The sequence below is a fragment of the Rhinoraja longicauda genome, chromosome 5, assembly GCF_053455715.1.
Source record: "Rhinoraja longicauda isolate Sanriku21f chromosome 5, sRhiLon1.1, whole genome shotgun sequence".
Taxonomy (NCBI): domain Eukaryota; kingdom Metazoa; phylum Chordata; class Chondrichthyes; order Rajiformes; family Arhynchobatidae; genus Rhinoraja; species Rhinoraja longicauda.
This window is the reverse complement of record NC_135957.1, coordinates 15,628,883-15,644,051: the sequence shown is the minus strand read 5'-3', so window position 1 is coordinate 15,644,051 and position 15,169 is coordinate 15,628,883. Positions and strand designations below refer to the sequence as shown.

Below are 15,169 nucleotides of genomic sequence, written 5' to 3'. Positions count from 1 at the left end.
CCATGCCCCGCAGCATCTTGTATCTATCTAGTCTATCAAGCTGTTAAAGTTATCATATTCGTTCAAAGGGTGGTGGATGTCTCGCATTCACTACTTGATTGGGTAGTGGAGGTCTCAATCATTTGTCATTTCTGGCATAGACAATGGAGCCACAGAGAAACCTCCTATGATTCCATGAATACTTGAGATTTGCATGGGAATCGCAACCCAGTGGATGCTCCTCACTGGCAAACTCACCCCAGAACCGCAGCTCAACTACCCTCTGCACAGCACCAATGTTCACCCGGGAACCTCAGCACAGCTGTGCTTCGCACAGTGCCAATACTCGCCTTGTAAGCGCAGCCCACACTCCTCACAGCACCAAGACTCACCCCAGAACCGCAGCCTACCTAAACACACAGCCGGGAACCTCTTCCCACTCGCGCTCCGCCTTATGCCATTGTTTACACTGAGACCACAGTCCAACCATGCTCCGCACTGCGTCAACACTTATCCAGGAATCACAGCACAGCCCCGCTGCGCCAACATTCACCCCAGAACCGCAGCCCAGGCATAATCTGTTCCTAAACATTCCTACGTTCACTTTGTATGCTGAAGCTGTAGTTACTTCAAATTTACCGTGCCAAATTATCTGGCAGGATGCCCCATTATCACATTATCCCGACAACCACTGGAATCCTGCTGGATGCAGTGAGTGGGGGGCTCTCCCTGCCAGATCCTTTCTGCACACTTGGAGTCCAACTGTCCAATATACACTATCCTTGGGATGGCTGTGATGAGGATGAGACACCCACCTCTTTGTGGACTGCATATTTTGCAAAGATGGTTAGGAAAAGGATGTGAACAGAGGTCTGTCTCTCTGATCTATGGGTTGTTCCCGGAATTGCACAGATTAATTTAATTTATTTTATTTTCATGTGTTCTGAGGTACAATGAAAAGCTTTTGTTGCGTGCTAACCAGTCAACAGAAAGACAATAAATGATTACAGTCGAGCCATTCACAGTGTACAGATACATGATATGGGAATAACGTTTAGTGCAAAATAAAGCCGGTAAAGCCAATCAAAGGTAGTCCGAAGGTCTCCAATGCTGTAGATAGGTCATACTAAGCCAAACATTAACTGCTTGGTGAAAGATGCACTGTGATCTAACTGAAATGTGATGGTCTTCCAGTACAACGAGATGTCCAGAAATGCTGCCAACTAGTGTAATCCAGGCTGCAGGCTGCTCTGAATTTGGTGCAGCAGATGTAAAGGTTTTGTGGGGCAGGACTGCTGTCTAAAGTCCTTCTGGCACTGGGCACGAGGGATGAGCCATATGTAAAAGGCTTTCGGACACTAAAATTTTGTATTGTCCTAAGGGGACCATGGTGCTGTGTATACAGCATGTGCGCACACTACAAAGAAATGGAACCAATAACACTATTGACGTTTTGACTGAATGATACATAGTCGTAGAGTCATACAGCATGGAAACGGGCCTTTTGGCCCAGCTTGAGGCTCTTTGAATATACAGAAGACCTGCACTATTTTTTGTGCTGTAAATGTATCTAGGTGTGTGAATGTATCTACGCTACTTATGTAATTCTACCCTTAATATTGATATGTGTTTGTATGCATGTCTCCAGGGTAACGTAAACTATTGTTCAGGAAACTGGATTAATATATAGGGAGCAACTTTAATATATTTTTGGCCTAACCATGCGTGCAAATTTACCTGTATGAAACTTTATAAATGGACTATTAGTGTAGCTGCGTGCATGTGGGTTGTTGCACTTTAATGGTAGCCTTTTGATTTTTTGTTGATTTTTGTGAGAATGTACCCATGGTAACTTTATAAATAGGTGTTGAATATAGCAGTGTGTTTTATTGGTAATTTGTTTTTAAAAAACCCATATTGCTTATACCTACCTATGTGTCTTCCTTCGATGTCCTATGAGTCCTAGCCCATGTAAGCATGAGTAATAGAAGCAAGAGTGGCCATTTGACCTTTGGTATCTACTTCAGCCTTCAATCAGATCACGGTTGATCTTTCACCTGCACTTATCCTAAGTCTCATGATTTCCTTAATATCCTTGCACTTGTTGTTCTGTCTGGTTTGTGCTCACTGATCATCTGTGGTGGAGAATTTCAAGAATTTACACCCGTCTGAACGAAGACATTTCTTCTCATTTCTGTCCGTCATGGCCTAGACCTTGATTTGAAGTTATGATCCGTGGATCTGGGCCTCCCGGTCAGTAGAGGAACATCCTGCCATCCATCCTTTTAAGCCCCTTCAGACATTTGTATAAATCAATGAGATTACCTATGAATTTGAGATTACGGGCCCAGTCTGTTTCATCACTCTATTGGGCAATCCCCCCCATTCCAGGAATCAAGCTGTACTTTGTGTCCATGTCTCGTTGGTAACATGCTACTGTTAATCAGGCCAATTATACATTAATATATAGATAGTAACTTAACACCAAACCTCAGTGTAGTAACCCTGTGCTTTTACAAGCTTTTTTTTGTTATTGGTAACTTCATAAATATAATGTTATTTGAGTCAAATTTGTATGAATTCATTCACGGTTGTACTGTTGATATTGCAGATGTGTGTGCATGCCTCTTTACGAATGTGAATATGTTTAAACATTGACAGAACATGCTTGTATGAAGAAGAGTCTCGACTCGAAAGGTCACCAATTCCTTCTCTCCAGAGACTACTCCAGCTTTTTGTGTCTTTCTTCGGTTTAAACCAGCATCTGCAGTTCCTTCTTACACATGCTTATATGAGTGTTACATTGATTAATAGAAATTTATTGCTCAGCCCTGACAAATCTGGTGCTTGAAAGAATTCATGCTAAGTTCAATATTTCTCCTTTTTGTTCTTATCCATAGGCTCCTAAACTTGAAGCGCTCATTAGCTCTGTTAAAAAATAGTTTGTGGAATTGGCCTGGGTGACTGCGTCGATGTAAAGGGGATGTGGTTGAATGTGTGTGAAGTAATGGTATTTCCTTAAATGTTTGGCTCCAAATATGTTCATGTAACTGGTGCGCAGATACATGGTATTCCCAACACTCTGATCAACTAAATACACAATTTAGCATTTCTTTTCACATACAGTATCTCAGGATATTGATGTACATAAATACAAAGAATCACAGTGACTCTGGGTCCAGCAATCCTTCAGTTTTAAAAATCTCATCCTTGTGCTCAAATCTCAACACTGGCTCACCTTTATGTTTTTTTGATATCTCAGCATTCAACCAACTAAGTCTCTTGTATAACAACCACAAACTTCACTCTGGCCTTGGCAGTGGTACCAGGAAATTTTCAAAGCCTTGAGCTCTCAGTCCTTTTCACCTGACCACCCCCAAATCTTACTTTTTTGCTTCTTCAGATCCTCTAAGATCTACATTCACCCAAGTGGTTGATTGCCTGTCCTAATGTATTCATGTGGTGTTCCTTGGAGCACAGCGTAGAACCGAACAACACAGAAACAGGCACTTTGTCCGTGCCAAACACAATGCCAGGTTAAACTCATTTCCTCTGCATTAGGTGATCTGTGCATGTTTTTGGTGATGTAATCAATTATATCTGCAATATAATTTTAATCTTTACTCTCAAACTTTGTCCATTTTGAATTGTATCCTTGTTCTTGACTTGCTGACAAAACTGCTACTACTTCATTACTATGGAAAAAATGGTGATAGAGGGTGTCTCCTTGACCAGTATTTGTTGAGAAGTAGTTTAAATTAATTCACATTACACAAAACTTCCACTGTGCTACCTGGTGCCAGGCTGATGTGTAATTTGGATAGTGCAGGTTTACAACCTGGAAAAAGTGATGCAGGTTGCTTGTAATGATTTTTATAAATATGTGCATATATTTTGAGTTGATGTATTTGTCCATTTTTATAATTATAGTGCTTTGTGTTTCGTGCACTAGATAACGTGGGACATTGCTGCATGGGTTGGAGGCAGGGGTAGTCTTGAAGTGAAGTATTGTTTTAGGCAATCGATGCATGGGCCAGGAGGAACAGTAATTGTCAGTTTCACTTTATTTAAAGTGACATTTTCCCCAATGATTTTACTTCCATTTTAGTTTTATATCTGCAAACGTAATGGAAACTGATTTACATAACTGCTGCAATGCAATGGTTATGTTGCAGCCCTACAAATTACCACCTTGCACCTCTTCCTGAAGAGTTTTTAAAAGAAAACATCTGCTGTGCTAATTAAATTTATTGTCCAAAACATGATTATCCAGAGAAAGAGTCTACCCTATTTATGTCTCTCATAATTTTCTATACTTCTATTTCGTTACTCCATAGCTTCCAAAACTTCAGAGAAAACAATCCACGTTTGTCCAACCTCTCCCTATAGCTAATACTCTATAGATCACGGCACAACCTGGTGAATCTCTTCTCTACCCTCTCCAAAACCTCCACATCCCTGTAATGGAGCAACCACAATTGCACACAATTCTCCACATGTGGGCTAACAAACGTTTTATAGAGCTGCAGAATCACTTGCCGACTTTTGCACTTAATGCCTTGACCAATGAAGACAAGTAAGCTGTTCATCTTCTTTACCACCCTCTCACCTGCCTCAATCCTGCATTGGATCTCCCTCCCACCACCCCCTCCCCTCCCCAGCCAATCTGGTTTAAACCTACCTGTGTAGCTCTAGCAAACCTGCCTGCCGGGATAGTGGTTCTACTTCAGTTCAGGTGCAACCCATCCCTCATGTACAGGTCACCTCTGCCCCAGATGAGATCACAATGGTCCAAAGATCTGAATCCCTGCACTAACCCCTCAGCTACAAATTAATCTGCCCTATCTACCTGTTTCTACCCTCACTAGCACGTGACACCAGGAGTAATCTAGAGTTCAGTATCCTGGATGTCCTGCCTTTTAGCCTTTTCCCTAACTCCCTATACACATTTTGCAGTAGCTTATTCCTTTTCTATCCTATGTTATTTGTGCCAACATGCACAAAGACCTCTTGAGAATGCCATGCAGCACATTGAGACTTCCTGCACCCTGGTACCAGGGACGCAACACGCCATCTTGGAGTCTCGACGACGGTCAAAGAATATCCTGTCTGCCCCCCTAACTAAAGAGTTACTGACTACTATGGCTCTGCCATATTATACTTCCCTGCTGTGCCTCAGAGCCAGGCTGAGTGCCATAGCTCTGCCTGATACTGCTGCTTCAACTCTGACGTGTCATGCCCCCCTCGACAGCATCCAAAAGGATGTACCTGTTTTGATGGGGGATGGTCACAAGGGTCATCTGCACTGCCTTCCTCGTGGTCACACACCTTCTCTCTTCCTGGATGCTTCACTAAAGTCCATGTATACCAAATCTACTGCCCTACACTCATCTTGTCTTATTGCACTGAATGTAGGTTAATATCACTTTTGGCTACTCTCTTTCATAAATGCTGCATCAATACTTGTTCTTTCAAGTGAAAGTTGAGAAATAAGACACTAATGAAAGTTTAATCTTCCACGCAACCTGCCAAAGTTTCTTGGCTGACTGAATTGTATTTCATTTATTTATTGGCTAGGATGTTCTTTTTTGGTATGGCATCATCTAATCTTTGGCAGATGCATCAGTTGGATTTGGCAAATAAGTAGTGCATGGTTATAACGGGAGGAGGTGCTCCCTTAGAAATTGAGGTCTATATTGGAAGTGTGTCCATGTCCGTTTGCACACTGGAATATCGTTTTAGCCCACTTGTCCACACCAGCCAACATGTCCCATCTACACTAGTCCCACTTGCCTGCATTTGGCCCATATCCCTCTAAACCAGTCCTATCCATGTACCTGTTCAAATGTTGCAATAGTCCCTGCCTCAACTACCTCCTCTGGCAGCTAGTTTCATACACCCACCACCCTATGCGTGAAAAAGTTACCCCTCAGGTTCCTATTAATTTTCCACCCCTCATCTAAAACCTATGTCCTCTGGTTCTCGATTCCCCTACTCTGGGCAAGATACTCTGTGCGTCTACCGGATTTATTCCTCTCATAATTTTGTATACTGTCGGAATATTTTTGGAAATACTTTTCAGAGAGCGGCTGAAATGGACATGTTAGTTCCCCGGCAAGCACAACTGTAGGACTGTTCACAAAATGCTGGAGTAACTCATCAGGTCAGGCAGCATCTCAGGAGAGAAGGAATGGGTGACGTTTCGGGTCGAGACCCTTCTTCAGACTGTAGGACTGTTGGTAGTTGTAATGTCTATAATCATGCACTGATAGAAGTGTTCTTTTGTTTATGGCTGCACCTGTTAAATGTACTTGTTAATGTATGTATTTGTATTAATACTTGGAATTGTAGAACCTTAGGCGTGTTGTAAATATAGCCAACAAAAATTACTGTCCGTGCCATGCTCACTTCTCAGTGGCAGCCCAGAGCCTTGTAGGTTATGCTCTGCAAATATCAACCAGCTATTTTCAATATGTAATTATTTCTATATCTCTTTCCTTTTCAGGTGATATTTTGTTTCCTCCAAACTCTTATTTTACTCATTACATAATGATTAAATTAATGATTAATTCCTAATTGTATGATATTAATGATTTGGATGAGAATGTAGATGGCATGATTAGCAAGTTTGCAGATAACACAAAAAATGGTGGTATAGTGGACAGTGAAGAAGGTTGTTGCAGATTGCAGCAGCTAAATCAACTGGAAAAGAGGGTAAAGGAGTAGGAGAATAGGCTGCCTACTCTCTCCTGATGACTCAGACAAATGAGTTCTGACAATATCCTTGTAATTCTTCTCTTCAAATGTCTTCACATCTGGCAATATCTGTAATAGTCACCTTTGCACCCTTGATAGTGCTGTCAGATCCTTGCTTTTAGAGTCCAACTCTGTGCAATCCTCAGTGGCCTAACTGGTAATTTATACTATTCTAGTGTAGTAGTCTTCCTAACCAGCATATTTACCGTCCTATAGCAATCTGAATATATGCAGTCCAAGGTTGAAAAGTTAAAAAAAACTATGGAAGCTGGAAATGTGAATAAAACAAACTCCTGGATATACTTAACATGTCTGGCAACATCTGTTGAGAGAGAAACGGGGTTAATGTTTAAAATTGATGGTTCTGATAAATTAATCCGAACCACAAGAGCACATGAAAACATTGGCAGGAGTAGGCTAGCAGGTCTCTCGTGCCTGCCCCACCATTCAGCATGATCCTAGCTGATGTGCCCCAGGTATCAACTCCTTTTCTGTACTAGTTCCAGATAGCCCTCATTTCCCTGATACTTTAAACGTTTTAAATATCTCCGGTAATTTCCCATCCATAACACTGTGGGTAGAGAATTCCAGAAAGTCACCATCATTTGTGGAAAAAAAGTTCTTTCACACCCCAGTTTTAAATGACTGGACCCTTGTCTTGAAACCATGTCCCCTCATGCGTGACATTCTCAATGGATCTTGTAATGACATTTTCATTTTTTTTAACTCTCCATATCCAACTTCTCTAGCTTATTGTGAGGGGATGGTCCTCTCATCACAGGGATTGCTTTTGGACTGCCATTAATACTTATATCCTCTTAAGTAAGGTGACCGTAACTACACAGTATTCTTGATGTGGTGTTGCCAGCACCCTGTGCATTTGTAACAATGCTTCCATATTTCTGAAATCAAACTTCAAATAAAGGCAAGTATGCTGTGTGCCTAATTAACCATTTGCTGCTCCTACCTGTCAACTTTTTATGATTCATGCACGAGCAACTGGGTCATCTGTCCACTCATTTACAGTCTCTCCATTAAGGTAATTAACACCTTTTGATTCCACTTGCTGAAGTGCTCGACTTTACATTTCTACATTAAACTTATTTTGCCATGTTTTCACCTACTCGCAACCTGTCTAAATCCTGTAGTAGAGTCACAATATGCTCATTGCAACTTGCTCTTCCAATAGTTTTATCAGCAAACTTGGATACTATACACTTTACCCCCAACACCAGGAATCAACATAATCAGTAATTAACTGAGGGCCACAAACTGATCCCTGGAGCACCCCTTTAGTTACATGCTTCATACCTGAAAAAGACCCATTTATTCTGTCTGTCTTCAATCCACTCTTGTGCATCAGCTTTTTATGTAGCACATTGTCAAATGCCTTTTGAAAATCTAGATTTGGTTTGGTTAAAGTGTTTTTCTACGTGATTATCAATTTCCTCTTTGTTTATTATCTTTGGCATGCGCCTACAATAATTGTCCTAAATTTTCCTTTGTGTTGTCTCCTTCCCTTTTTGAACCGAGGAATCACATTTGCTGTTTTTCATTTCATTGCTACCCTCCTGAAACCTGGTGAATTTTGAAGAACTTTAACCATTGGGTCCACTACCACTCCAAGTTCCCTATTTTCCTTCATACTTTTATACTCAACTATTGATGTGTCTTCTTGCCTCCTTTATATTTCCCAAAGGCATTACCTTATATTTCTAAATAATAAATTAGTCATGTATAGTCAGCTGTGCTTCAGTTGGTAGCTTTCTTGGGTGTAGCTGGTCGTTTGTTTAAGTTTCAATCCAGATATTTGAGAACAAAAATGTAGGACAATGCTTGTGGTATAGTAATAGTTTTAGTTTAGAGATACAGCGCAGAAACAGGCCCCTTGGTCCACCAAGACTGCGCCAACCAGTAATCCCCGCACACTAACACTATCCTACACACACTAGGGACAATTTACAATTATACCAAGCCAATCAGCCTACAAATCTGCACGTCTTTGGAATGTGAGAGGAAACCGGAGCACCTGGAGAAAACCCACACAGGTCACAGGGAGAACATACAAACTCTGTACAGACAAGCACCTATAGTTAGGATCAAACCTGGGTTTCTGACAGTGTAAGGCAGCATTTCTACTGTTGCACCACCATGCCACCCTAAATGTCAGGGGTAACATCTATTGGATGAGAACTTATTCTGAGGTTCATTTGTGCTCTCAGACTGGTCTAAATGATCCATGATGCTGCTTCAAAGCAGAGGTGAGAGATAAGACCCCTCCCTCTCCAAATTCCTGCCCATTACCAGATCACTCTTTGTGATCTTACAATGCACAAATTAATAGTTGGATATACTATACATTCTGTGATCAGAGGAAAAATATATTTTTTGTGATTATACTATATCATACCTTATGTGTCACACCACTTCCATGGTATAGATTATAATGATGTGGTGACCTGAATTATCTCAAGTTAATTGGGTTCTATTAAACCAGTTGGGTAGCAGATATGTTATAAATAGGCATTGCAGTAGAAAGATGTGTCCTGCACCATGTCTTATTTTGAATGGGCTTGATGGAAATTATGCTCAGATGAGTTGCTAATGTGTATGGATATATGTTCATTTAAATTGCATCAGCTTTTGGTGGGGTGGGCGAGGGAAGATAAAGTTCTGTTTTGCCTGCTTCTCTCTACATGGTAATAGGCAATAGGTGCAGGAGTAGGCCATTCGGCCCTTCGAGCCAGCACCACCATTCAATGTGATCATGGATGATCATCCACAATCAGTACCCCGTTCCTGCCCTCTCCCCATACCCCCTGACTCCGCTATCATAAAGAGTATCTAACTCTTTCTTGAAAGCATCCAGAGAATTGGCCTCCACTGCCTTCTGAGGCAGAGAATTCCACAGATTTACAACTCTGAGTGAAAAAGTTTTTTCTCATCCGTTCTAAATGGACTACCCATATTCATAAACTGTGACCCGTGGTTCTGGATTCCCCCAACATTGGGAACATGTTTCCTGCCTCTAGCATTATGCTAGTTATTGGACCGAGTCTTAATTTCAGTGCTTCATATGTGAGTTTGAGCAAGTGAAACATAGTTGGCTTTTTGAAGCAATTGGGTGGAATGAAATTAGGCTTTGTATCTCAAGCTTTAGCCTTGAAGCAATATATGTCAATAGGCACAAGATTGAAGATGCAAATTAAAGGAATTTATTAAAAAATGGCAGGTTAGTATTGCTAGTCTTTAGGTGAAAAATAAACTCTTGTACTAAGTGAAGTAATAACTGCATGTAAAAGGCAAGCCTGGTTTTCGATGTCATCACCTTCCCTCATGGGTGGTTGCTGTTAGTTTGAATTAGTGTCTATCCAATAATAAGCAGTAGAGCGCTTGGACGAGGGGAGGGGAGGGGAGCACTAATTTTCATTCACGCTGAAGTTTAAATGAACACAGTTCCTTTAATTCTTGCACATCCCAATGCACACAATCTCCCCAAATGAGTGAATATTGGTCTATGCTGATCTCGATCACAGAACCAAGACGTAGAATAAAACTGAAATTGGATCTTTCCATGTCCTGCGAGTCCCAGCAAGAACCAGAAATAGAGACCTCTTTCTATCCTAATCCCACTCAGCCAGACCTTTCAATACTTAGAAGTCCAGATGTGCCAGAGTAGCTGGACAGAATCTTGATCACTACAATGCAAAAACCGGGAGAATCCTTGCTCCCGGCAGTCTGATGAAGGGTTGATCAGAAGCTTAGTGTTTTGTTGGACCATCTTTTGAAATGGCAAACGCCCGCAGTTTGTTTGCCGGGCTAAATATTCTGCCACTGTCAATGTGTGGTAGGCATAGGCTTATACAGGTGTGCAACTCTTGTAGAGTTGTATATTCTGCATTGTGAAACTGCTGCAGTTTGTATTCTGTTGACTGTTCTTAAACCGAGCCTTCAATTCCTGGTTTATCAATAACCCAGATCTGTTGACCTGATTCCCAGTTTTGTAACCCATAGCAGGTTATGTCATCGCATATTTAGTTAAGTTAAATGGGTGGGTAAGTAAACCAGTCGGAGGAACAGATATATTCGTTGCATCTGGTTGGTTGGATACTGCTACTGTTATATCAAAACATTCTGCTTTCATCGTCTTTGGCTTGCTCCATACAACTTGGAATGAGAGGTGTTAGTATAAGCTGCTGTGTATTGAACATAACCTATACTGAACAAACATTTGAGTAGGAAGAAACTATAGATGCTGTTCCTTCAGAACAGCATCACTGCCTGTTCCGCTGAGTTACTCCAGCATTTTGTGTCTATTAACAAACATTTAACTCTTAGGTAGACACAAAAAGCTGGAGTAACTCTGTGGGCCAGGCGGCATCTCTGGAGAAAAAGAATAGGTGACATTTCGGGACGAGACCCTTCTTCAGATGGAGAGTCAAGGGAAAGGGAAACGAGAGACATAGACAGTGATATAGAGAGACTGTGAGGTTTTCTTTTTCACCATTTTCTTATCGCATATGAGGGAAAGTGGTGTGAGGAAATGTACTTTCTATCACTGGCCCAAACCACCACCTCCCCATTCCGTGCCCACTCCCTTTTAGTTACGGGGTGAAAGTTGAAAAGAATGAAGCTGAAATGAAGTTATTTAAAAACTCCTGTCAAGTTTGTGAACCGTGTAGAGAGGTTTCATATTAGTTGCACCATTTTGTATCAGTTGGAATCTCGATGAAAAAATATAACCCTTATGTAAAATTAAGTCACCTTAATTTTTCTTATTCTTTAAAATGCTGTGTAAATAGAGAATTGTATGCTTTTTATTGATTTCTAACTTTCACTTGAGCAACATTTGTGCCAGGTTTACTCCATTAATTGAATTGCAAGGGTACACATTTGAAAATACTGCAATTTATCAATTGCACTTTAAGCATGTAAATTGCCATCCTGTTGATTAAATGTTACAGTATTTTCCAGCAGACATCACTGAGTATGATTCGATATATTTAAATGCATTTGTAAAACAATGGGTCGGAGGGTGGGGGGGGTGTAATGTTTCATTATTCCAAAACACATGCTCAACATTTAACTCTCAGGTGATCTGTATCTGGTTGTTGGCTATGAACTTTAAGTTTATGAACTATGATCTAGAAAAGCTACCATCATGTAGATTTTTAAATTGTGGTGAAGAAGGACAGAGAGTATGACATTTGCTATTGTAAGCTTTGTAATTCAAGTAACAGTAAAACAATAACGAATTATCTAATGTTCTTTGTTGTATTTACAGCTTATGTCCTCTTTGACTGAAGAAATGAGGCCAGGCCCAGATTTCCATGGAGTGCCCTGGGAGCCCATTTTAATAACTGCTGCTCTGGGAATCCTTACTTTCTTTATCTTTATGTGGCGAACCTGCCTTTCAGTAAGTGAGATTATTTTTCGCATCCCCAGATTTAGAACTTTGCTCAGCGCTAGGTTTAATTATTATTTGATAGAAACTGCTGGCCTTAAAAATATATATTGTTTTGCCTTGGAGTTGGTTTTTCTGTAATGTTTCAAGTGGTTGAGTTTGTGGCACAATGTTGCAGCATTGTTGATGGTGGTTTGTGGTCATGAGTAAGAATGCAGCAGCTGATGGTAACAGTTTGTCTATGGCAGTCTTCAAACTGGAGTGGTTTTTATCGTGGACGATGTTGGTTACTGGCAAGACTGAATTTATTGACCATCTCTAATTGTCCTTGGGGATTCTTGTGAGCCACAATTTGTGAAACAACATAGATGCTAAACTAGCAAGGCCCTTGTTGTTTTGCCATGCATTGGTTATGGTTTATACAACTAACAGAAATTCAATTTTTTTTTTCAGGTGAAGAGCAGAAGATATCAAGGTAAGTGTCCAACAAGTACTTGGGTTAAAACTTACAAATTATTTTTGTTTAAAAGGTATTATTTTTCCTCAGCTTGCATTGTACTGACTGCACATGAATAGAGATAATGGAGGCCTTTCCTGTTGGGTTGTAATCTGCTTTGTTGATCTTGTTTGCTGTTACTGAGTGGTGTTCCTTAACACTTTGCCATTTGAATGAAGAGCATGAGAAACTATTTAACTGGGGGTGGGGGGTAAAGGAATTGCAGACAAATGATCCTGTGTTTATGGTGTCTACATAAAGTGAAGGAGTAACTCAGCCAGCCTTCCATTCATGGCTCAAGGTTGGCTGCGGGAGGCATCCCCAGGGTATAAAGGGAGAACATATCCGTGCAAGGAGAGGGACGATAATACTGAGGAGGAGATGACTGTGTTGGGTTTCTATAGCCAGCTGCTGCTGGGACTTTGGGAATGGTGTCAAAACCTGCCGACTTTTGCATATAGACTCAATGAGCTGTTTCTAAGTATTCTGTACTTAACTGGGGATTATACTTGTGCATGGCAATAATCTTACTGATCTGTATGCAAAATAAAATTCACTGTACCTTGGTGCGCATGATAATAAAGAACCATTAAACCATCTCTGGAGGACATGGATAGGTGATGTTTCAGATCAGGACTCTTTTTCAGACATCCATGTCCTCCAGAGATGCAGCCTGACTTGTGGTGTTACTCCAGCACTTTATGTTCTACACCAGGCTCTAATATTTGCAGTTCCTTGTATATCCAGTGCTGTGATTATCCTCGGTATATCAAAATAGTCACGTTCTTGTAGAAGGCAGAAGCAGGGAATCTGTTTCAGTTGCTACACCCAGCAGCACTGATGAAACCAATTAAATCGCTCATACTAGTTTAGACCCCTTAACTGTTGGGATATAGGGGATTGGATTGGAGATCTGTTTGATTCTGCGCAGCATAGTGAATGTTGTCCACCATATTAGCGCAGGGCAGCACCTTTCACTTTTGGAGTGAACTTCTGTGTCCAAGTATTTCTCAGTTAATTGATTCTTTAAACCATATTAATGCATAAATTAAGTTGGCTGTGAAATGTTTCCCTCTCTTCCCAGTCACTGAAAAACAGCTCGCCGAGAAAATCAAGCAGCTTATTCAGGAAAAGACTGAGGTTTTGGAGAAAGTGTCCACTTATGAAAAGAAGGTGCTGATCGAATTTTCTGCAAAGCTTTCTTGAAATTTTAAGTGTGTGTATTTGTGTGTAAGATAACATGTTATGATGGTCTTGATAAACAATAACCTGCTCACAGATCGTGTGTAAAACCACTGTCCTGGGAGTTAGCTCCCCAGAGTTTGCATTTAAGTTTCCTTTGGTTTGAGTGTTATTTAAATCTCCTCTTCTGAGCGCACGTTGAACAATTCTGTGACATAAATGAAGAAAATCTCGAGGCAAAATCCTTGAAGGAAATGATTGCACGAGATATTTTGGATCCTTATTGATCTTTATGAACGTGTGGAGTGACAGGCACACTCCCTGGGTAGCTGATGATCACTGAGTTTGTGACATGTTCATGTTTTGTATCCTCTTAGTTGCCCAGTCAATTGAGGTGGTTACCCGTTCAATGGATATTAGCTTTCTTGGTCAATTGCAAGCAATTGGAGCGTTGCAAATTGTGGGTCAATGCAGCTTTATGTAATTACTAATTTAGAATCATGGAGTTGTACAGCACAGAAACATGCCCAATGTAGCATTCAAGTACCTCTCCATTCCTTTCCATTTGGCTGCATTAACTCCTTAATGTACTGCCCACCATGAGAGTTTAATAAACTCTTGGGAGGAGGTTGTTAAGTCGATAACTAGGAGGGCCAGGAAAGAAAGAATTTGAAAGAGTAAGAATTTGATTTATATTTTGATATTAGCAGATTGCAAGTGTATAAAGGAAAATGATTAATTCAGGCTATTTCTGTGGAAATTGGGAAAATTGAGGGAGAAAGAAAATAAGGTGAAAAAATGGGAAAGACAGCTTACCACAGAGGAGGAGAGCAGAGAATCTACATGTGAGAGCAGGAATGTTAATCACACAGTGGACAGATAGGGCTGCTTCCTTGCAGTTCCAGTAATCTGGGTTCAGTCCTGACCCCATGTGAAGCTTCCACATTGTTGTTATCCCTCTGACCGCATGGGTTTCCCCTGGGTTTTCCTTTTTCCCCTCTCATCCCAATGATGGACGGGTGGATAGGTTAATTGGCCGTTGCAAATTGCCCCAGTGTGTGGGTGAGTGATGGATTCTGGGAGAAGTTGAGGAGAACATGGGGAGAATGTAAATGGCATTCATGTAAATTGGTGGTTGATGGTTAGTGCAGACTCAGTGGGCTAAAAGTACTATTTCTGTTCTGACAGCAATCATTTCCTTCTATCCTACAAACATTTGAGATTTATGTAATTACTAATTACACGGGCGGCACGGTAGCGCAGCGGTAGAGTTGCTGCTTTACAGCGAATGCAGCGCCGGAGACTCAGGTTCGATCCTGACTACGGGCGCTGTACTGTAAGGAGTTTGTACG

General features: G+C 41.0%; 1 protein-coding gene across 4 annotated transcripts in view; it reads left to right on the top strand.

Annotated features, from left to right (window-relative positions):
- The window catches only part of mia3 (MIA SH3 domain ER export factor 3), a 72,147-nt gene that overhangs the window by 29,458 nt on the left and 27,520 nt on the right, over nt 1-15,169 (top strand). For all 4 annotated transcript variants that reach the window (XM_078398952.1, XM_078398951.1, XM_078398950.1 and 1 more), the window contains exons 7-9: nt 12,020-12,151; nt 12,593-12,614; nt 13,720-13,808. In XM_078398952.1, the coding sequence (XP_078255078.1) occupies nt 12,020-12,151; nt 12,593-12,614; nt 13,720-13,808 (243 nt within the window). The remainder of the gene's footprint in view (nt 1-12,019; nt 12,152-12,592; nt 12,615-13,719; nt 13,809-15,169) is intronic.